This window comes from Lutzomyia longipalpis, chromosome 3 (assembly GCF_024334085.1).
Source record: "Lutzomyia longipalpis isolate SR_M1_2022 chromosome 3, ASM2433408v1".
Lineage (NCBI taxonomy): Eukaryota > Metazoa > Arthropoda > Insecta > Diptera > Psychodidae > Lutzomyia > Lutzomyia longipalpis.
Window position 1 is genome coordinate 12,686,643 of NC_074709.1, and position 24,595 is coordinate 12,711,237.

General features: G+C 30.5%; 1 protein-coding gene across 14 annotated transcripts; it reads left to right on the top strand.

Annotated features, from left to right (window-relative positions):
* Nucleotides 1-1,518: 1,518 nt before the first annotated feature.
* LOC129792284 (guanine nucleotide-binding protein G(q) subunit alpha) lies at nt 1,519-24,589 on the top strand. Of its 14 annotated transcripts, none has more exons than XM_055831182.1 (10): nt 1,543-1,952; nt 2,702-3,274; nt 8,451-8,635; nt 8,765-8,919; nt 9,149-9,277; nt 10,764-10,892; nt 13,498-13,627; nt 13,701-13,854; nt 14,603-14,710; nt 16,509-24,589. In XM_055831182.1, the coding sequence occupies exons 2-10, from the start codon at nt 3,157-3,159 to the stop codon at nt 16,589-16,591; spliced, it is 1,191 nt and encodes a 396-aa protein (XP_055687157.1). In that variant the 5' UTR covers nt 1,543-1,952; nt 2,702-3,156; the 3' UTR covers nt 16,592-24,589. The 14 variants fall into 14 exon arrangements, with proteins under 14 accessions (XP_055687162.1, XP_055687157.1, XP_055687158.1 ...); XM_055831183.1 differs by lacking the exons at nt 14,603-14,710; nt 16,509-24,589 and adding exons at nt 14,155-14,262; nt 16,238-16,402; XM_055831187.1 differs by lacking the exon at nt 10,764-10,892 and having other exon boundaries at nt 1,519-1,952.
* Nucleotides 24,590-24,595: the final 6 nt, after the last annotated feature.

The following is a 24,595-nucleotide window of genomic DNA, read 5'->3' on the forward strand; positions in this document are numbered from 1 at the left end:
TCCCAAAATTAAGGCCTTATAAATCTCTAATGAACGTCCCTATTATTGCGTCGAAAGCTATGGAATTACCTCTAAAAAATACCCAGATTAAATGTAAATGAAGAAGAAGAAGACATCTATGTCAAAAAGAAGAGTTCTGATTGGCTGAAAGGCCTGAAAGAATTCCAGAGAAGCGTTTTCATTGGCTGACTTATCAAGAAGCTGTACAAGTCTAAAAAAAATAAAACAAAAAAAGCGTCTATTTTGGGGCAGTCTTTTGTACTCGTTTGAATCGTTTGAGAGAAACGAATAAAATTGGAAAATGAAACAACCAGCAAAATGTAAATTCAGGCTGCCAAAATCAACATTTTATTTGCAGACAATGCGAACAAATGCATGTAAATAGAATCCCTCGAAATGGGTAATGTTAAGTTTTTCTTTCCTACTATAATTTTTAAATTAAAAAAAAAACAAACAAATTACATTATTCTTAAATAAAAAAAAAGAAAATTTATAAGTAATAATCAGGATTGTTTGAGCAGCTGCTTTTATTGTACAAGAACAAAAACTACATCAAAAAAATCCATAAAAAAACTCCTCTTTTTGGGAAAAATGGGAACAGAAAAGAAGTTTGGCGGAAAAAAAGGATTCATAGCAGATTTTCTTTTGGAAATTTTCATTTTGTGAATTTTTATTTCTTCACAAAAATCGCGTTTAATTTGTCGTGTAGGAATTTCTTCTTTATATACAAAAAAACGTACCACATTTAATTTAGAGAGAAAGAAGAAAAAAATGCGAAATTCGTGTGTATAATTATATATTGATACGTATAGAGAAGATGAGGAAGGAATAAAAAGAACGATATAAATAACATTATTAATATTTAAAAAAAAAAATAAAAATTATAGAGAGAATAATAAATATTTTAAAAGTTAAAAAAAGGCTTTTTCCTTGACCCAAAAAAAGAAAAGCAAAAGACATTAAGTGGCGCTAAAATTGGATTAATTGCATTTTTTTCACAAGTTCCCGCGTCTGCAGTCTCTGTGGGGCTTCCACGTGCACGACAACCTCTAAATTGTGGTCTGGAAGATGGTCAGGTGTCTTGAGGAGGCTCTTGCGGGGTGAATTAATTGATTTACAGAGGCAGTGATTTTTTTCTTTAATTTTATTTGTAGTATATTTGCTCAAAACTCAAAATGATTTTTATTCTAACAAAAAAATTGTAGTTTTGCCCAAGTCTCTCCTATTTTGTAACGATTTTTTTTTTCAAATCTTTCTCATTTCTTGGACTGAAATAAAAACAAGAAAACTTACCGCAATTTCTGCATAAGAAATTCTGAGATACTTCAAAGGAAATGATTCAAGGAAAATTGGGAAAATCCCCCTAATTTATGAGGGAATAAAAGCAAATTCTCAAAAGAAAAATGGGAAAAAGAATTTCAAACTGCGGATGACACACCCGCCAAGGCGCGAGATTCCGCATATTCTCGCGCGCGAGAATAAAATGCCGAGAAATGTGCCGACAATCTCGCGCGAGTTTTCGCCGAGGGTCGCGCGAGGTGTTGTACAGTACAATAATTTGTGCAGTCAGCGCCATTAATATTATTGCGGCTGCTTTTTTGTTAAATATATTTTCTCGTGAAAAGGTGATAAAAGTGGACAACTTATGGGTGTAAATTGCTGCTGGGGTCTCCATCGTGAGCCATACAGTGTCTGTGTGCATGAAACTCATCCCGGGGCGGCAAAGTAGTCCCGTGAAAAGTGTGTCTCTGTGCGAGAAAAAAAATCGGCCTCGCCCCGTGTCAAGAAAGTTCAATTTTTGCAAAATGATTCGTTTTGTACAGTGATTGTACGGATTTTAGATGCACACCCCCTTCACCTGGCTCCGGCTGCACCGCGACACTGTGTGGAAGAGGACCGTGGGCACTGCTGGACGTCTACCTGGGCATTTTTTCACGGAGTTGGCACGTGAGGTGAGGGAGCCGCAGTCAAATTGAGAGAGAGACATTTTTCCACCCTCACACTCTCGCGGCCCGAACGGGATGCCGGGGGGTACCCCGTTGTGCGTGACCACACGGGCTATCGCGGGGGCGCTCCCAGTGGACACGGGGGCATGTGCTGCCGGGATGGTGTCTGGGTGGGAAATGCGAAAAAATCAGCACTGCATTCAGTATCACATAATCCATTTAAAGGTGCCCAAGGAGACCAACCGCTCCCCCGTCCCTTCTGGCCAAGTGAATTTTTAATGCAATTACACGGCCAGTGAACAAGGAAGCCCCTCAGGGGTGACATAAAAAGTCCACCCGCTGACCAGAAGGGTTCACTTGGTGGTCAGATTGTGGCCCCATTTCATTCTAACCGCGCGATTACGGAAGTTCTCCTGTTTTTGTGATTTTCGCTTTTTTTTGCTCTGTAAGGCAAAGAAAATTCCTCCCAAGTGGTCCCTGCAAAATTGTCTGACATTTCATCAAAAGTGAAGATTTCTTGTAACGAGTCTGCGCACTCCCTGTTGATGCCCATCTTTCCATTCGCTTTTCTCCGTGGACGGTCATTTTCCAGGCTTTTTAAAATTCATAATTTAATTTTTTTTTTTGAGAATGCCCCCCTCTATTCCTGCCTTCTTTCATCACCCCCCAACCCCTGATCTTCATTCACGCAGACAATCTAGAAAAAAAAATAAATGCCACCGGGGGCTTTTTTCCTTTCCCTTCTCTTCCTGCAGGGACTCGCTGCCTGGAGGGACACGTGACGGGAGTTTTGTGGAGTTGAAAAGTACATCCGCGTGGCAGGACGTGAACGACAGAGGACTCACATTGTGAATCCCACACAGGGGTGTATTGATGCGGTGTACAGGAGAAGAGGAAAAGTGAAGTGGATTTAGTGAAGCAAAAAGAAAAAAGAAAATTTGTGTGAAGAAAAAGAAAAAAAAACTCAAAAGTGGTCAGAAGGAGAGCACAAGATCCCATGATCATCTGACAGTGAGTGGGATTTTTCTCATAGAGAGAGCCAAAGTGAATCAATTTGCCCCGAAACATTCACATAGTGGGTGTACGGTACACACACACACAGTTGGAACCCCTTGTGGATTTCGGCAGGAGGGGTGGTGACAACTGAGATCAGGGTGCGGGGCGCAGCGTGGGGGTGTTGTGTGACCAGGAAGTGTGACAAAGTGAGAATATGGAGTGCTGCCTTTCGGAGGAGGCCAAGGAGCAGAAACGCATTAATCAGGAGATCGAGAGGCAACTACGACGCGATAAGCGAGATGCCCGACGTGAACTTAAATTGCTGCTCTTGGGTGAGTAATGCACTTCCCCATCTTTTTTTTTTTTAAGCTCATATTTCCATAGAAGAATAACATTTTTATATAATCTCCTTGGCGCAAATTCTGCTGACAAATGAGAAATTCCGCATCAAAAAGTTCAATTTATGTTTAATTTCATTATTTGTATTCTTTTTACCCTAAAAGTCCAGCTATAAATTAATTAATTATAAGTTTGAAAACAAACATGAGAAAAGTTTTATTTCTCTTTAATTAAAATTCCCAAATCACAGGGATTTTTAAAATAATAATAGTAATAAAATCTCTTGTTTTTGAATCTTCTCAAAAAAACTATTTCAATTCAGAATATTATTGTGATCTGTTAACAACATTTCTCTATGATTTTTCTTCATAATAAAACCGATAAATAGCCGAGAGGTTCCATTTGTTACCTCTTATGTAAATCTTCATTATGTAGATATCTTGGGTTCGAGTCTCACTGTGTACTATACTTTTTTTTTTCTTAAATTCTCAAAAATTCCTAGAAGGAAACTTATCAAAATTATATTGAAATGTTTATTTTAATCACATTTCAAGTGTTTTCTTTTATATGTAATCAAACCAGAAAATGAATGATTAATAAAATAAAATTTTTAGAATTCTATCAATGTTTTCTCATTTTTTTATATTACATTTTTCTTCCCTGAGAAGTTTTTAATCTATTGGAACAGACTTAAAGGCTGGACTTGGGTAGATTATTATGGCGCCATCTAGGAGATAAAATGCAATCTGGCGCAAAAATTAAATTTTTATGATTATACCTTATACTATAAAATGGGGTAAACAACGATGCTTCATACCACAACATTGTGTGATCTCTCTACCATGATGTTTTGGACGTACACGCCATGCTCCTCACCTCTCTCTCCCCCACACAAATAGAATTTACTTCCAATTTGACACAATCTGTGAATTAAATGATCTTCCGAGCACCCAACATACAGAAAATTCTCCATCATCTTTTCTCACTCGCACCAAAGTGGAATTATACAAGTGCTCTCTGCTTGTGGATTCCAGGATGGGAGATAAGAAGCTTTTTTTTCCGTCAATTGAATTTCTTATCTCGTCTTTCAATTGAGAGACATAGGAGGGAGAGACACACTTTTCTCTTCTCGTCAATTTTTCTCCTCCTACAAAATTTTTTTTCTTCTCTAAATATTTTGCATTTTACTTTACTGTAAGCCACAAATAAAAATAAATCTCATTCACGTATAAATGTTTTTTTTGCATTTTGTGGTCATCGCAGTGTCAGTCAAATGCACCCACCACAGGGAGGGCTGGTGCTTTCATGGACAAGAAGTTGCTAATTGATCAGCACTCTTACATGTGTGGTCAGGCATATTATATGGGGCAGTACAGCACACTGTTGGTTGAAGGTGTAACAAGTCAAGTAGTCAAGTACACGCGGAGACAAGATGAGCCTCCCCGATGCCGGGGGAATTGGAGAGAATTGAAGGAAAACAATTCAATTATCATACAAGTGACTCTGACTCTTGATAATCTCTTTTTTCTCCCCTTCTTCTCACCCATCAATTTATTATTTTCCATATAGTCACTCTCTCTCCCAGAATTTCTGTGGCAAAAATTCACCCATTTTCCACCCAAAACACATAATATGACCCAGAGGCTACCGAAACAGAGAGAGAGAGAGAAATTTTGGGGGAAAGGGCAAAAGACAAACATGATGATGATTAAGAAAATATTAATCCAACAGTAATGTTCAGTCCAAGAAATCTCTTGTTTATCGTGTAAATGGATTCAGAAGTGTTGCATCTAATCTGGTTAAAAGAAAAATATATTGTTTCTTTTTTTGGTGTGGAATTTATCAATATTTTTTGATAAATGATTTCACAAGTCTCCGCGAAAAAAATGGCAAGAAATTTTTGCTGGCAAATTGATTGCGATACTTCCTTTTCCGGCATCGTATTGTGCTATATGGTTTTTTGTTCTATATATTGGAAGTTCACAGTGAAATTTTAAGAAAATTTAGGAAGTTAAATGGATGTTTTTTTTCAAGAAGAAAATGGGATGGAATAATTCAATAAAGATAAAATTGTTTTTTTTTAATCTATCTGGGGAATGAAGGAGAATTCTAATTTTTATACATTACTTATTTATTTATTTTATAAAATGTTTTCTAATTGTTGGTGAAGAAAGATGATTTTTTTTAATTCAAAATTTTATTAAAGTCATGGGGATAAATTAATAATTTTATATCAAATTCATTTACTGAACGAATTATTGATTGATTTTTAAAATCTAATAAAAGAAAATCATGAATTCAGCATGAGAAAAATTACATGCTGAAAATTGGCTAATGGAAAATGAGCTATGGAAATTTTAATTAATTTTTTTAATAAACATTATTACATTTTATTGACTGAAATTAATTTACAAATTGTTGAAAATTAAAATGAAGTTTCTGTTCATTGAGAAGTTATTTACTCAAAGGAATCTATTCAATTTGTTGATTATTGCGTTATTGTATTTAAAAGGAAAATTACACTCTTAAAAAACTTTGGTTAAAACAGCAAAAATTATCAAAAAAAAAAAGTCACTTTAGCAAAATAATTATGGACTATTCAATTGAAAGATAGAGGGAACGATTTCAACAATCATAAAGGTTGAAATTACTTGGTCAAAGATACGACACAGGAAAAACAATAAAAGATAATTGATTAAAAAAAAAACAAGTATGAAACAGTCAAAAGAGAAGTTATCCAATGAAAAGATACCAAAGCAGACTGAAATAGTCAATATAGCACAAGTTTATCAGTCAAAATTTGATTTGGTCAAAAGAACTGAAGTATATTAGTGAAACTGAAAGAATTCTTCAGTCAAATTACATTTTGCGAAATGCTTTCACAATTTAAATTTATCAAAATACCACTTCACTGGATAAAATTGTTAAATATTTTGAATTACCAATTGAATTATTCAAAAAGACCAAAGTTTTGTCAAAACATTGATAAAAGATATAAGACAAATTATTGTGATGAATCAACTGAAGCAAAAGAGCTTTTAAAAAAAAACAGAGCTAGGTACCTACCTAACCAATCTATTATAATGGGGGTGTGGTTATTGCATTTTTTTGGTAAATATTTGCAATGTTTTGCCAACATTAGAATAAAGAATCTTGGGCTTTTTTAATTGTTGTTTTTTTTAGGTATATCTTCCTACTTAACTTTACACAACAATTTGTTTTCAATCATCCTCTAATATTAATAAATATAGGTAAAGTAATCAAAAGAAAAATATAAAGTAATCAAAAGAATTTAAAGAAACTTCTCCTAGTTTTTTTTCTTTAAAAAATAAAAAGAAAAACATTATTATAATCAAATTGAAAAAATGTTTTTTTTTTATTCTCTCAAAATTGATTAGATGTATGCTGTATGAGTACCTACGTGCGTGTGTGTGTAAAGGTACAGAGCACCAAAAAGCCATTCGTGCAATGATTTTCACATATAAAATACCTCCAAAAAAAAAAGAAGTGGCGGGGAAAAAAGAACTTTATCTCGTGTGATTTTCTCTACATACATAAATGCGTGAAGAGGAAAAAAGGGAGCTTGTGCTGAAAGTTTATTTACGTTTCTCACCATTTTCTCCTCTAATTTATTTATTCACGATTTTCATCCATTCACCCGCAGGATTCATTGGGAAGTTTTCTTCTTTTTTTTTTGTTCTCCGTACTTGCTGACTTCTCCTCCATCTCTCTTCATCTTCTTCAGCAGCAGTGTTCATTTCCCCAAATGTGCTGCAGAGACGACCCCTCTTACCATATGAAAATTGTTTTTCCTCCACAAGGGGGGAGGGTTTGTTTTCCATACAAGGGGACACCCTTTTTACTACATAAATGGGAATGGTGGTTGAGGAAGAGAAGAGAAAAAAAGATACAATCTCTGTGCGAGAAAATCTCACAGGGTTTTGTGCAAATGTTACATTATTCCATCGTCTTGGTGCTGCTTTTTTTTTCAACATATCTCGAATAGAAATAAACTTTTTTTTCCTCTTCATTTCATGTGTGTTTGGTGTATGTATCTCTCTCCCTGGTTTAGAGGAAAATTATTGTATGATATGGGGAGGGAATAGAACATGCGCTGTAATGGCATGTGGTTTTTTGGGAAAATATTATGTATAGTGGGTGAGAGGAAAAAGCACAGCATCGGAATGAATGATGTAGTTGTCCCCTTTCAGCCACTACCGCAATTGGGATGAAAATGTAGTAAAGAGATGTGTTTTCATGCATTTTCCCATCCACGGATGTTGTGATGGCTTCTGTCCTACATATATACATTTTACGGGATTTTCCGGTTAGTTGTCTCTCTTTTCACAATGAAGCACCGAAACACGGGCAGGCAGGCAGCCTCTGGAAAAGCGCATGTGCATGGAGATTCCAAGATGAATGATAAATTCATGTTGATCAGTGAGAGAATGAGATGAAAAATTTTCGCGGGTATATCAGAAAAATTTCTCATCTCATTCATTCAGCGCAGAATTAATGACAGAGCGAGATGTTAGGATGGATTCCTTTTTCATGAAGAAGAATTTTCATTGTGAAAAATAACTTTGAGTTCCTTTTTTTTTCATTGAGGATGACTATGAGACAGAGATGAACTCTATTCCACAGGATGTTGTTTTTTCTTGTCTTTGCTGTGTATCCTCGACTTCTTTTGCAAAAAAAAAAAACTTTGAAAGAGAACCATTTGACCCCGTGTACAGGATGCAAAATTTTTTAAAGAAAAAGAAGGGAAAGAGAAATGTTTTACCTTCCAATTTATCATGAAAATCTTCTCTCTTTCCCACCCAAAGTTGGAGAATTTTGTCAACCACAGAGATTCATTCATGTTTGTGGGGTATTTATTGGAAAATGCACCCCCGCCAATTATGGGTGAGAGCATACGGCAGAGAGAGACAGAGAATGTGTGGAAAATTCAAACTTTCCTCCCTCCCATCCATCTTTTCTTCCACTAATTTCATTCACTGCATTTTCTCTTCCATTCATTTACAAATAAAATGAAATCAAATGAAGGAAAATGATGCAAATTGTCAAACAATGTTGTTTTTAACAGCGGAAATTATTTTATTCTTTTTTTTGTCATTTAATTGAGATTTTTCTCAATGATTTTTATGATTTTTTTTTGCTAATTTTCAGGGACTGGTGAGTCGGGAAAATCGACATTCATTAAACAGATGAGAATTATCCACGGAAGTGGTTACTCAGATGAGGATAAGCGGGGCTTCATCAAACTTGTCTATCAAAATATATTCATGGCAATGCAATCAATGATAAGAGCCATGGACCTCTTGAAGATTCAATACAGTTTACCACACAATCAGGTGAGTTAATTTAATTAATTAAATGATGATGTGTATCGTATATTCATCATACCTTTGGTAATAGAAGTTTCAATTTTTTTAATGAAAATATTTAATTTTCTTTTTTTTTCTCTCTCTAAAAATTTTAAGGATAATGCGGAATTGATTAGGAGTGTGGACTTTGAGACAGTCACAACCTTTGAGCCACCTTACGTTCAAGGCATTAAGGATTTGTGGTCAGATGCTGGAATCCAAGAATGCTACGATAGAAGGCGAGAGTATCAATTGACAGATTCCGCCAAATAGTAAGTACAAGACCATTTTTTCCACTTCTACTTTCTTACTTATTTACAGATTTTTTTTAAATAAAAACATATTTAGGAAGAAAAGAGATTTTAAATAAAAAAAAACCTAAAAGGAGAAGTTTATTTTTGAGTCAGGATATGCGGGGGTAGATTAAAGAAACCAAAAAAAAAAGAAGAAATCTCTAACATATTGTATGAATTATTATAATTTATTAATTATAAATCTTAGCTACTTAATGGAAATTGATCGTGTGGCTGCACCAAATTATCTACCAACTGAACAAGATATTCTACGGGTTCGAGTTCCAACGACTGGGATTATTGAGTATCCGTTTGATTTAGAGGAAATCAGGTTTAGGTACAGTCTGATTGAATTTTCTTCTTTTTCTCTTTTAAAAAAAAATCAAAATAAAAATGTGCCTCTTGCTTTCTTCTTGTGTTTTCTTAACTGGCAAATTTTTTTTGTCAAGAATGGATTTGTTTTTTTTTTTACTTAAATCTTTTCTAACACTTTATCTTCACACTCAGGCATCTATTTTTTTTCTATATTCTTTTGTAAATTAAAAAAAAAATCTCTGTTTTGGTGCACGAAAGCCATATATGAAACTAAAAAAAAAGCAAAAAAGGAATGATTATGTGTCAATTTTATTGCATCCGTAGATAATATATTATTTTCTTTATATGTTTTCTCATAGTAAGGAAAAAGGGTATAAAACTTCTTTAAGTTTTCTTAATAATTATTCCCTAAATTAGTGAATGTGTGTTAGTAATTAATTTAAGCACCTACTCTGTATGGCGAGATGGAAGAAAATGTAGGTTAAATGCTGTAAAAAAATCCTTTGTAAAAAAGATTGAATTTTCTTAATAAAATCAATAAATTTAATAAATCTTAATCTTCAATGATTGTTTTGAAAGATTTTAGAATAAAATTCAATATTTTCATTCGATTCTAAATGATCTTGATTTAAATAACATTCAGTAAAACCTTTTTTTAACAAAACTTTTAAAACATTTTCATGACCATGACTGTGGTTTAGAGCATACCTACTCTCTTGGCATTCCCAACATTTTTCTGCATTTTGCGGTAAATTATTTCCTCGTTTCAACAGAAAATTAATGATGACAAGACTCGAATTTTTATGATAAAAAGTCAAACCACAATTTTTTTTAATTTTTTCCCCAATTAAATGTAATTTTTTTTATAAAATTTAATTCTTACAATCATGATTATTCTTTTGAAAAAAAAAACACAGGAAATGAATCTTTTTAATGCGGATAATTTTTTACAGCATTTCAGCATAGAAATATATGTTTTTCTCTATATGCATGTGTTCTTATTTCTCTCATTCAAAATATATATAATTTATCGTTCTTAAATGACAAAAAAGAGTCTCGTTTGATACTCTCAAAACATGATGAAAGACATGTAAAATATTCCCTCTAGAGTTGTGAAAAAAAAGGTGAAAAAGAGGAGTCTTTTGGTGCGCTGCAATTTGCAATTTGTGCCAAGTTTTTTTTATTCTTGCAATAGCTGACACAACAAATGGATTCTTTTCTATATGGTGATTTTTTTTGTCACCTTGCGGGTGAAATTGAATATGGGAGGAGATAGGAATTTGTGAAAAGTATAAAGAGAAAGAACAGAGAGAAACATGAGGAGGAAATGCACTCAAGGGTTGAGTTGAAAGTGCAATGGGGAACAAAATGATTAAAGGAATTTGAAGAGTTATCCGTATTAGTATTGAATTTCTTAAAGAAAAAAATTCCTTTAGATTTTTATAATTAAATTTCTTTGTTTTTTATTTATTTTTGTTTGTTTGTATTACCTTATTCTTTTCTATTAGTTATTTGAGTGATTTGGCAAGAATTGAAAGTCCAGACTTTCTACCAACGGAACAGGACATTTTGCGTGCCCGAGCTCCAACTACTGGAATCCTAGAGTATCCATTTGACTTGGATAGCATTATATTTAGGTATTATTACTACAAAATTAATACTAAATGAAAAATATTTTAGTATTATCCATTTAAATAAAAGAAATCGTTGCATTAATACTCCTGGTGGGCAAGAAATTAAAACTAAAATTTGTCATTTGATGAGGAAGGGCAGCTGAATGAAGTGCCAGCTAAAAGAGTCCTGCTAGAAATATAAAACATCATTTTAATTGCTTTTATTTTCATAGTAAAATTAAATTGAAATTTGATGAAAAATGGGAAATTATTTAGTTGAAAAGATTGGTTTATTTATACATCGTAACAGCAATTACAAGATACTTCATAAATCATGTAGATAAAATATTACAGATGCGTACAAAATAGTTGTTCCATTCCAATCATTTCTATATTATTTTCTTAATTAGATTGTAAGAATTTTGAATTTGTAGACGCCTAGTTTAAGAGTTGATTAGACCATCTTAAGATCAAACGAACGGAAGGAACTGTCTTGATTGTTTAAATTCCAAAGAATTTCCGAACGTTCAGATTTAAGATCTCAGTGAGGTCAAAAAACAATTTTTCCGGAGTTTTTCTTAAAAGGAAAATATTTGCTAACATTTTTTTGTACATCACTGTATACTATAATGTTTTAGAGCTGTTTGTAGACGAACTCTATAAAAGTCCTAATGAGAAAATTGCTATATTGATTTTTATTTGGAAAAGCAGAAATAATAAAGAACATGATAGATTCAAAATGAGTAAGGAGAAAAAAAAATTCATAGCGAGAATAGTAAAAGAAACGGAGAGAAGAAAAGTAAAAGGAAGTATAGAGGAGGAAGAAAAATCCTTTATAGGTAAATGACCCTCAAACGTGTAGAATTTTTCCATCTCCACCTTTTTGGGGGCTATGTTTTTTTTACAACATAAAGACCACGATGTGTACCTACATGCTGTATAAATACATATGTTGCATCAACAACAATCTAAAAATACTTCTTTTATTTTAATTTCATTCTCATGCCACTTTGGAGATTTTTTTCTTCTTATGATGTTAGTATGTGGCAGAAGGTACATACATATATGAGGGTTGAATGTGAAGAATTAGTCTTTATTTCTAAATAAGGAAGAGGTTCTCCATACTAAAACATTTGTCAAATATTGGAAGAACACACAAAAATCACTGAAATAGTTAATTTTGATTACACCTTGTCCTCTTTTTCTCCTCTTCTCCTCACATTTTTATATTATTTTGATTTAATAATTATATCGTGTCACGCGAAAAAATATACAAATGCTCCACATTGGAGTACACGACGTTTCTTACCTTTATGTGTGTGTGGATTTGGGGCTGATTGAGGAGGAATGACAAGATGTAGAGAAAAACGGGGGAAAGAAAAGACTTTGGGCGAGGGGTGGTTGTGTGAGAAAATAGAGTTGTACATATTGATGAGCATTCGAGTAGAAGGAATCCAATGCACATGTTTTGAAGAAGAATATATTCGTTTGATAGCCCATCCGGTGGGGATAACATGATAATATTGTATGGAAAATAGACAGGAAGATGGATTTTTCTTGCCATTTTCAATCTCTTACCTTGATCTTTTTGCAATATGGATAGAAATGAATGGAAAGTAGGAAGAAATGTTTGAAGTTCTTGAATGGAAAACTGACAATTTGAGATGTTGCATTGCAATTTCTTTGATTGAGGGTTAACAAGTGGCAGTGGTGTCCCTATACATATCTGAGTGAGCACCCTTTAAGTCGATGCAGTTCAGGGTTTTCTTTAGGCGTCAAAAGAAATCTTTTTATCCATAAAATTCAATGAATGAATTTTGAAAGAGAATTTTTAGTCATAATACGTTAATGAGCCATCAAATAAAAGAAAAGAAACGTCAAAAGTTGGAAAAGAAATGTCAAAGTTTAGAAACGTCAAAAGTTAGAGAACAAAGATTAGAAACGTCAAAAGTTAAAAAAGAAATCAAAGTATCGAACGTTAAGAAAATTTAAAATATAACTCTGGGGTCGATAACCTACTTCTAACGTCGTACGAAAGTTTAAAAAAAATAATATATAAACATACAGTAGAAGATGCAAATATTGAAGCTAATAATTTAAAAATTCTCTAGAATGCTGGTAATTTGAGACAAAGTGAAAAATCTCAATTTATTTCAATTAAATTGTTTAACAAAATTTTCATAAAATCTTTAATATCCAACAAATTGTTAAGAATTAGACTTTCTGTTAATTCTAACTCAATATTTCGGCTTACTCTTGGCTTTTGTTTTCCTTTCCCATTTTTTCCTGCATGAAAAATACATTCTTTTATACTTATCTATCTAATTTTGGCATAAATTGTTGTTAAATAAAATTATGTTTTGTATGTAAGTTTTGTGTATGTTGTGAGGCTTCTAGCATGATGATTTTTTTTATTATTTTTGAATAAGGTATTAATTGTAGATAAATGAATAAAAATGCGCTTTCTGCAAATTCATTTTGCACTTTCTCACAAAAACATAATGCACTCATCATGTGGATTGATGATGATGAATTTCTTTGATTAATTTTGTATTTTTTTTCTATCTCTCTCTACTTTCCCCCTCACTTTATTGAATGCAACAACAACAACAAAAAATTATGCAAACAGGATGGTAGATGTTGGTGGACAGAGATCAGAAAGAAGAAAGTGGATTCATTGTTTCGAGAATGTCACCTCAATCATCTTTTTAGTGGCACTTTCTGAATATGATCAAATTCTTTTTGAATCGGAAAATGAGGTAAAAAAAGGGATAATTTATTAAAAAATTAAATAGTGAGAATAATTGAATTATTTGTTTTTTTTTATTCCAGAATCGAATGGAGGAATCAAAAGCTTTATTCAAAACAATTATAACTTATCCGTGGTTCCAGCACTCGTCGGTAATTCTCTTCTTGAATAAGAAGGATTTACTAGAGGAGAAAATCATGTATTCGCATCTGGTAGATTATTTTCCAGAATATGATGGTAAGTTAATTTAATCTCAAAGCAATTTAAATCCCAAACAACATGTATATCTATACCTACATACCTACCTACACTACATATATGAATATAATTTTGAACGAAGGCGAAATGTAATTTTATTTCACTTTTTTAATCAAATTAATTCGCAATACATGCGCAAGATAAAAAAAAATGCATAGAAATATGCATTTGAAATGATATTTTTTTAGTGAATGAAAAAAAAAACTCAAATCTCAGTCATAAATATTTTGTTTTTATACTCTTTACAACAAACAAATAAATAAACATCGCACACAAAAGGTCCAAAGCAGGATGACAAGGCTGCAAGGGAATTTGTTTTAAAGCAATACCTGGTGTGCAATCCAGATCCAGAACGAATGTGCTATTCACATTTTACATGTGCCACAGGTGTATTCTATTATCAAAATCATAAAATTGCCCCATCCCTTTTTGATGCTTCGCGCGCAGTGCTGAAATTTTATGATAAAACCAAATTTTGTTACACCAAAAACAGCCAGAATGTGTGTTTGTTGTATTCTAATTGCTAGACGTACTATATAAAGAGTAAAATACGTATAGGTACTCAAACTCATTCAACATACAACATATTTTATGCTAGAGTTGCTAAAATTTAATTAGTAGTGGTAGAATTAAAAGAAAAAAGAATCATTCATGACCTAGAAAATTCATTAATAGCTCTTTGATCTTCATCCGTGGTTTTTTTTCTTTGCATTTGTTGTAATTTCAGGACCCCAGAGAGATGCAATAGCTGCCAGAGAATTCATTTTGCGTATGTTTGTAGATCTTAATCCGGATTCGGAGAAAATTATTTATTCGCATTTTACTTGCGCTACAGGTAAGAAAATGAAAAAAAAAACAAATTAATAAAAATTAGTGGATTGAACTCATTTTGAGGTACAAGCTGGAGTTTTTTTTACTTGGATCCTTTAGGGATAATTTAAACAATCAAAATTGCTTGTTGTTGCAATAGGCGTTCTCAGCCACTTCAAAAAAAATCTGTGTTGTTTAATAGATGCTAATATGTCTTTAAGAAGTTCTCGAAAGTAAACAAATCTATAAAATCAACAAAAAATGCTATTCAAAGGTTACTCGTTGATCGGCTCTGTGATTGATTTTATTATTGTAATTTTTTACAAAGTTTTCGCACTCATTGTACCACTTATATACCTGATGAAGAAGGAAAAATCCTTCGAAATGTCATACGTTGATTATTTTAAAAAAAAAACTGCTAAAAGTCGTTAACCGCTAAATCAGTTAAGGAAAAATGTTTTCTATTTAAAAGAATTACTCTTAAGAGACTCCTCTTGACACCCACAGGCAGGCCATGTACGCGACTCAATTTTTGTATGGAATTTTTTGGTACGAAATGAAGTTGGACTGCGCTTTTTTAATGACAGCATCAATCTCAAATCCGTTTGTACCATTAAATTCTACAACTAATAACCTACAAAATGATAGATTCTATATATATACTTATAATGATAGATTCTCAGCGTGCGATCAGAATTCTAAATGTCAAAAAATTAAAAAAAATTTACCGAAGTCGAAAAATTCCCATACAAAGAGTGAGCCATTTTTGCTCTTCAACTTCACAAAAAAGTAGACCGTGTACAGGGCCTGCCCAGAGGACTAAACCCCCTAACCTCAAATTTTAACCTTAATTTTATCTCAAAAAGGATTTTTTTTTAAATATTCTTTTAAAGAATCTGAAGCAATTGAATTTCCTTACATAAATATGTAGAATTTATCACAATAAATTAGATTAGATTCTGTGACGTTTTAGAAAAAAAAAAGTTCAAATGGCAACGACCACCAGTTTTGTCCTCCAAGTGTTAAAATGGTATTAGTTTTCCATGAAAATTTAGCGCATGAAAACAATTTTTATCAATGGAAAAAGAAGGATTTTTTACACTTAATTTTATGAAGGAATAATATAATATTTTAGGGCGTTCGGAAACGTTCTAATTGCCTCTGTCTTCAAGAATTCAAAAGATTCAAGAAAAGAATTAAATTTTATAAAATCCAATTCCACAAAATGAGTTTCATCCCATGGGAAAAATTTATTTTCTTAATTCTTGTAGAATTTGGTAAATTAGAAGTAAAAAAAAATTCTTATATTTGTTACTTTATTATTTAACTATTTTTCACAAAAGCTTCACTTCTGGCTTTTTACATTAACATTTAGCCCTCCTTCCGTATCTTGCTTTCTGCGAAATGATAATGTATTAAATTAATTTCAAAATATCTAATTGATTTCTTGATGTAATTTACTAATATTTATTTTCTTTTCTTTCTTCTGTTTTTTCTTTTTCTTTTTATTTCTTTGCAATCAAATGCAAATGCATGGATTTAATTGTGTCAGATACGGAAAATATAAAATTGGTATTTTGTGCCGTGAAAGATACAATAATGCAATCAGCATTGAAAGAATTTAATTTAGCTTAATTTTTTTTGTTCTAAAATGTATTAAACGCTGCGAAAAAACCGGAAGAATTATAAATTTATCAAATAAAGAAATTTAAGTGCATGAAAATGTTTTTATTAAAATGTTTAATTTTTTTTTAAACTTATTTAAGAGATATTTTGGAATCATTTGTTTAGTAATTTTTCTTTGTATATTTTCTCCCTTCCAGATACTGAGAATATAAGATTTGTATTTGCTGCTGTGAAGGATACAATCTTGCAGTCAAATCTCAAGGAATACAATTTGGTGTAGACGAAGATGAAGAAAAAAAATGTAAGACGCCAAATTCGAACATCGAATTGTGATGCGTGTTTCTGTGGAGTTTATATGCAAAAAAAATATAGGAACATGATTTAAAAAAAAACGCGGAGATTTTTTTTAATTTAAAAATTAGAACATGCAAAAAGAAAGAAAATTGGGCAAGTTGAAAAGAAGAAGAAGAAAAAAGTGGATCACATTTGCAAGAGAAGAAAAAAAGAAACCTTTAGCCCAATAATTAGATAAATCAATATTAAAAAAAAAAGAAATGAAACAAGTCATTAATTGCAAGTCAACTTGTGCGGGGAAACAGAAACCAGAGAATCTTTATAAAAGGAAAAAAAATAAATAAAGATAGGTGGTAGTGAAGGAAAACTTCGCATATTTTAGAAGGTGAAGAAATGAGGAAATTCAGCACAAATCCATTCTCAGACAGATTATTTTTTGTATTTAATTCTCCTTTTCCCTAAAACTACATAGTAATACCTATTATACATAAATATCCGATGGAACTACATAAAATTAAAATTTCTATTTTATCACGAACATAGAAATATACAAAAAAATGGAAAAAGAAATAAATACAGAAAACACAAAAATTTAAAGAAGAGAAATGCGAAATAAAAGAAAATTAATAAAAGAATTGTAGAGATTTGTACTGTAAAACATTTTTGTAATTTAATGGAAAAGAGAAAAAAAATTATAACAGATTATGTTTAATAGACTGTAAATATTTTGTTTATTTTTTTTATTTATTCTTGTTTTTCTTATTTTTGTTTTTTCTTACTACATTTTTTCTGATGAATCATCAAAATGTGCCACTTTTACAACAACAAAAAAACACACAAAAAGAATAAATCATTGAAAAGGGATAAAAAGGATCCAAAAAAGCACGCGAAAGTGATCAAAGTTGAAGGGAAAAAATTGAAAAGAAGAAAAAAAAATATTTTTTCTCTTCAGAATAGCAAAAATAAAAAAAAAACGGAAGAGTTATTTTTCATCAATGTGTCTATAAGGTAGTAATGGATAAATTAATATTTCTTGTAGCTATTTGTGAAAATTGTTTTTTAATGAAAATTCTTTTTTATTATTTGTTTAAATGTTGTTTATTTTCACTTGATAACTTCAGTGAAAGATGTATGTGTAATAATTTCTATTTAGTCATTTTTAGTGCGTGCGTGTGAAAATTTATTAAAAAAAAAACAAATCAAAGATGGAATTATGAAAAGATTTGGAGTGAGAATGTCAATGAGAGAGAGAGAGAAAAAAATAGGGAAGAAATAAATGCATTTCCTATATTTAAAGAGAAAAAAAAGAAGAAAAATATATTATACCTAATACTTGCTTAAGTAAACTTTTGCGATAAGAAACTCTGTTTTCTCTTTCACAATTTTGCAAAATTGGTTGTAAGAAAAATAAATCTTTGAGAAAAATGCCCACTGTTTGAGAAACCAAAAAAAATATCACTGTGTCATTAAGAAAAAAAAATAACTATATAAAATAGAAGGTAAAAGAAAACACAAAAATATAGAAAAAAAATATTTTTAATTGAACATAAAATACATGGAGAATTAAAAGCGCACAAAAAAACCATAAAAAAAACCCACACAGTTTCACATAGAAGAGGAAGTAAAAAAAAAGACGACAAAGGAAAGAGGAACAAAAGAAATCTTTTAAATTGCTTTAAAACATATAAAAATGCGGAAAGAATTAAGAATGCGTCGGTGGTGAAAGGGTATGAAGGGATAGTATTCTTTGCAGTTAATCTAAAGTTAAAAAAAAAAAAAGAAAAATAATTCGGGGAAAGTTTTTGTTTCTAAAGATTTTTTTAACGAACTTTAAGTGTTTAATTCAATGAGTAAAAGTGTGTTAAATTTTGAAATTTGAAAAAATCCTAATTTAGCGTTTAGAGCTGTTTGAACAGCTCTAATTTGCTTCGGAATAGCATTTAAGAAATTGGAAAAAATGCAAAAATCTGCCGTTGCTGATTTTCTTGTTTTTTTGCAAGAACATTTCTCCAAATTTCGTGAAGCCAAATGTCGAAATCTTGAGGAAAAATAGCAAACTAGCGATGCAAAATATAAAACAAAATTAGCTGTACCAGAGGCTTAAATGTGGATGATGTATTACTTGTTCCAACGAGAAAATTCATCAAAATATTCGATTCAAGTGTTCTACCTTGAAAATCTCTACAAGTCTTGCATTGACTGAGAAGGTGTTAAAATTTTGCTGATAAGAAATATTTAGGAAAGTCTAATGATTTTCTAATTCATATTGTGTCTGTTGTGATACTGATTTCGCCCATAAAAATCCCAGAAAAATCGGAAGAAAACTTTTTTTTTTATATTTTTCCAAGAAATTCGTATTAGGCGTCGATTCTGTTAAAAATCTTTTTCTTTTCCTTTCTTGCAGCAAGAAAATTTTTGAATGATTTTAACAATTAATGAGCCTTATTCAGCGACCAAGAAACCCTAGAAATTCGCTTGAAATCTTGAAATTTCAGAACAAAATTCAAGGATTTCAAAGGTTTCTTGGTCGCTGAATAAGGCCCAATGTTTCAGAATTGTTCTATTGTCGTATTGTAAAAGAAAATCAAAAGAAAAAGATTTTCAATCTTAGAAATATTTGAGAGTATTTGTTCTTTTACGATATGACCAAAAAACGTTGAAGTATTCAAAGTATTTTTCCCAGAATACCAAAGATCTGATAACATCGATAACATTATCAAATCCCAAGGAGGAAATAGAAAAGATTTTTAGTAGAATCGACACCTAAATTACGATAAAATAAATTTGGGTCCTATTCTGCGGGCACGAAATCTTTGAAAATTCAAGAATTTATTCTGAAATTTCAGGGATTTCATGGTTGCAAAATACGACCCAATTTCTTAATAATCTTACCACAAACTTTAATGTTTTAACACACTTTTGCTCTTATTTTTTTTCCTCAATCTGTTCAATTGAATTTAATTTTCTAAAAACAAAATGAAAGAATATTTCGTCAAAATTGTGAAGAAGGTGATACGGAGGAGTGATGAAGCAGAGTTTTTATAAACATTAAACTAAAGCAAAAAAAAATTAATGTGCAAGTTTAACACATCCAGGACGGCTTGACGCACATCGGCGTCCACTGACAGTTCTCAATTCTGTACGCTGTAACAATTTGCCACTCTTTTTGCGTTTGACATTTACCCGGTAGGAAAACTTCTCCAACATTTTTTCAGCCAATTTTGATTGCTGACTCGTAAGGTGTTCATATATGATTAATAAATTTATTATTTATTAAATTTCTGAAATGATTTAGAATCAGCATTTAAAAGATTTCAAATTAGTTGTGACAAGAAAATGGAATTATCTAGAATATTCTATCAATCTTGATATTTACAATAGAACGAATAGAACAATAGAACATTCTGGATATTATTATACTATGAAGGAAAAAATATGAAAAATATCATGTCAGGGGAAATAAAATTTTCAAAACTTAAAAAAAAAAACAAGAAATAGCAGATTATTTAGAATATTCTAGATTTTTTAAAATTACTCTATCACAGAGTAGATATTAGCTAAATACATGAATTATGAAGTTTTCAGAATTTTTAGAATAAAAAGGTCAACCTGCTTGTTGACGTTATCATTTATTTTTATTTAATATAAAGTGATATAATAGCTAGAAAATTTTCAAAATGGTTCAGAACGGATGGCGAAGCATCTTTTTTGACATATCTAGCATATTTTCTCGCTTCAACATAACCAAATTTTTTTCTCGTGCCCGAAAAATAGTGAGAATTATAGAATATAGAAAAGCTTCCGGAAGTTTGCCTTTATGCTACTGATTAACTTCTAGCTAAAAATTTACATTTAAATTTAATTTTAAGTGTTTTGTAGCGGAAAATCTTCATCGCTTAAAACTTTAGGTGAGTTAGGTTATATATTTTGCGAAAAGAAAATTTTCCTCTTACATAACCTCAATTTAATTTTTGTGGTAAAAAAAATGCTACATAATGTTTAATAGAATAAAGGAAACTCGTCTGAGAGATTTTCATTGAAATTATCCCATAAATCTGACTTTTTCCCACGTAAATATAAAAGTGCGGTTATGTTGGAATGAGAAAAAAATGCCAAATATGTGCAAAAAATTCTCTTCACCAATATCATACCATTTAAACTATTCCTCTGACTGTTCTGTGAGCTTGAATTTGATGTTCAACATACAACAGTTAGTGAAATCTTAAAGAAAGATTTTTGAAATTTAAATTGTATTTTAATTTGAATATTATTCTTTTTTTTATTGTTTTGTTTTTGATTATTTTATATTAATAAAAGAATATTTGTGTTTCACTTAAGTGAGTATTCTCTCAAATAAATATTTTCTGATAACGTGCGAAGAACATAAGCACACTATGGTCCCACCGGGTAACATTTCTGGACGCCAGTGACTAATTGTTACATGTCGCGTAAAAAACCTTTGGGAAGTATTTTACCCGTCGTCAGTGTGTTAAGCAAAACTTTTCATACTTTGCATTTTATTTCTTCATGAAATTTTCATGAGAAAGAAGAAAAAAACGTTACAAAATAAACATTTTTCATCTTTGAAGCTTAACTAAAAAAAACAAATAAAAGAGGTTTTATTTGTAAAGGAATTGCGAATTGAAATGAAAATGTCACAGAGAGGAGTCAAGAAGAAAAAAAAATGGGAAACCATTTAGAGAATCCTCAAAGGGAAATTAAAGAAGAAGAAAAAATTAATTTATGAAAAACAAAACATCTAGAGATGCAAAAAAATTGATACCAATTGACGAAAGGAATATTAGATGCATATTGTTAATTAATGTGATTTCTAGAAATATTGCGTAGATAATTTTTTAAGTTATTATCATGAGAGAAAGAGAGCGAGAGCGAGTGTTGAAGAGTTTGCTAAAAACATAAAAAAATTATATTTGTGAGATTTCACGCAGAATTTTTCTTTAAAAGATTTTTAAAAGAAATTGCTTGAGAGGATGCAATTTTAGATGAAAAAATTGGGAAAGCATAAAAATCACTTTCACAATGAAATTTTCTTGAAATTCAAAAAAGAAAAAAACCTCAAAAATTGTGATTATATTTAAAGATTTAATACTTAATAAACTAAAAAAAAACATGAAAACTTTCAAAAAGTTCCACCCTTCTTCTTCCCCTCTTTTCTATTGCGGTGTATAGATAAATGAAGATTACAAAAAAGAAAAAAATAATATTTGAAAAAAAAAGTGAAGAATCTGCATTAAATATTTCATAAGTGGTCCATTTAAACTAACAAAAAAAGAATATCTCTTAAAGAAATAGTAAATAAATAAAATAAGCAAAAATAGCGATAGAATATTCTGAAAGAAAAAAAAACAAAAACGACAGAATAGCCGCGCCAGCCGAAAGGTATCTTGTAAAAAAGATATTTCAAAATAAAATAATATAAATGTTTATTCAAAAAAAAGGAACATCAATTTCCAATTTGAATATTAAAAGAAAAAAAAACAAAAATAGTCTTAATCATAGAAAATTAATATAAAAAGAAAATACGCAAATGGAAAATATTGCTCGTGAAAAAAAAAACTTTCTCGCATTTATCAGTAAAAAAAAATATTATAAAATTAAATAGAATAAAGGGTAAGGAAGAAGAAAACTTAAATGAAAAAGAAAAAAATATTCCAGTGTGTAGTCGTAAAAACAAAATACAAAGAGAATGAATTTAAAAGAGAAAAAAATAAACCTATAGCACAAAGTAAATCCACCTTCTCTTTGGAATATTTTCACATTTTTTGGGGAGTTTTTTTTTTGTATGTAGCAAAGGTGTTTATACGTTTCTATATGGGGGGAAGGCCACAAATTAAACAATCGGAACACACATATTCTTGTAGAGTTTCAAAGAAGATTAGGAATTCACAAAAAAGACTTCCAATTAGCTGGGAAATAGCAGCAAAGATTTACCCAGAAAATACAAATAATGACGTCATTCTTGTGGTTTTACCTCTTTCAATGTAAGAAGCATTTACACTGATGATTCATCTGTAGGTTTCCTTGCGGACTTTAATGTTTCTTCAATGTTTTTCTCTTCAAAGACATGAAACATGAAAAATTCTAATCAAAACGTTCTGGAAGAAACACAACAGTGACGTCATTTTATGTATTTTTCGATAAATCTTTGTCAGCTTCTTTTCCAGCTAATCCTTGTAGAAATATTGAAAGTCTTTTTGGCGATTTCTTAATTTTAATTGATCTTCTTCTACAAAATTTCACGTGTCCCGATTGTTTTCTTAAAAAAAAAGCCCATGTAGACACGAGTGAACACCTTTGAAAAAAAAAAAAATAAAATCATTAAAAAGAAAAAAAAGTCATTAAATAGTGAAATTGATAAAAATAAATCCTAATTTTTAAGGAAATCCACAGGATTCCCTTTTTCTGCTTATTTTTGTCATAAAGAGCGGAAGAAAAACAAACCGTATGGTGGAGTAATTTTTAGAGAAAGAAAATTAAATGAAAAAAAAAATCTTCAAAACCAAAAAATAGAATGAGAAAAAGAAATTATTCTGACACGAGAAAACTTCTTCGTATTTGGGGCAGAATTGAAAGGACGATGCAAAAGAAAATGTAAACCAAACTTCCTCCCTTCCCTGAAAGGTCATTTTTTAATTGGAAGTCCATGACCTTTCAGCCAAGCGACGAAGGTGGGACAAATTAATGGAAGAAAGAAAAATATGAAGAAAAATTAGATGCGAAAAATTAACAAAACATTAATAAAAAAAAAGATGAAAAAAAACATAATACATATTAATATTAAATGATAAATGTGTGTCAAAAAAATTAAAGATATAATAAAAATGAAAAATCTTTTTTATATTCATAAAGCAAAGAAAAAAACCCATAAAAATCATACCATTGAAGGTGAAAGTAATGAAAGAAAAAAAAATATTTATTACTTTTCAACACAAAAAAAACTTATTGTAGCTATTCGGACGAAAGAAGGTCATCAGCAATTTTTGTCCTTAATGAGAAATTCCCACGAAAAGGAGGACCAGAAATTTCAAAGGAAAAACTTAAAGAAAATCCCGGAGAGTGGTAAACAGGACAAAAATTGCGGATGTTTCCTTCTCAAAAGCGCAGACGTTGAGGAGCGAAGATAATATAGTAAAAAAAAAACACAAGAAATTGATGGTAAAAAAATTGTATAATGAAAAGGAATATTCAAGTCGTGAACTAATTATTATTAAAAATGATGAAGAAAAAGATAAAAGAAATAAGGAAAATAATAATATAAATTTGTGTACTATTATAACTATATAAATATATTATAATTATATGAAGAATCTTTATAAATAAAGAAAAAATATATAAATAAAAGTAAATGAAAAAATAAAGGATTATGAGAAAAAAAATATTGGATAAAGCATTTCAAGTCGAATGATTGAAGTTTTTTGGTTCTTTTTATAAAAAAAAATAAATAAATAAATGAGAAAAATTTCAAATTGGAGGAAAAAATGACGGAATAGATTTTTTCAGCGTTTTCAAGAGATTTTAGAGATCCAAAAAAAAAGAGAAAGAAAAATTAAATTTAATAAAGAAAAATGAGCATTTTACAATCACAACTTTAATTATTATTTTTATTCAGTTTAATTTTAGAGATTGAAATAAGAAGAAAATCCCATTTTCCCCCCAAGATAAAAGTGAAAATGTAAAATGCCATTGAGAAGAAAAAAAAAAGAATGAAAAAATAGTAAAAGTTTTTAAGTAAAGTAAAAACGATAAATTCTTCATTAAAAGCGATGTATTCTCATACACATTATAAAGAAAAAAAAACTCAAGAAAATAATACAAAAAAATGACGTCATTCCACTTATGAACAAATTTATAATAAATGAAGAAAAAAACTCTTTTAAAAGGTAAAAAAAATATAAAAAATGAGAATCATGATTGGCTGAAGTTTATAAGAAATTAATGATGAAATAAAATAATTTAAAAAATGCGCCTG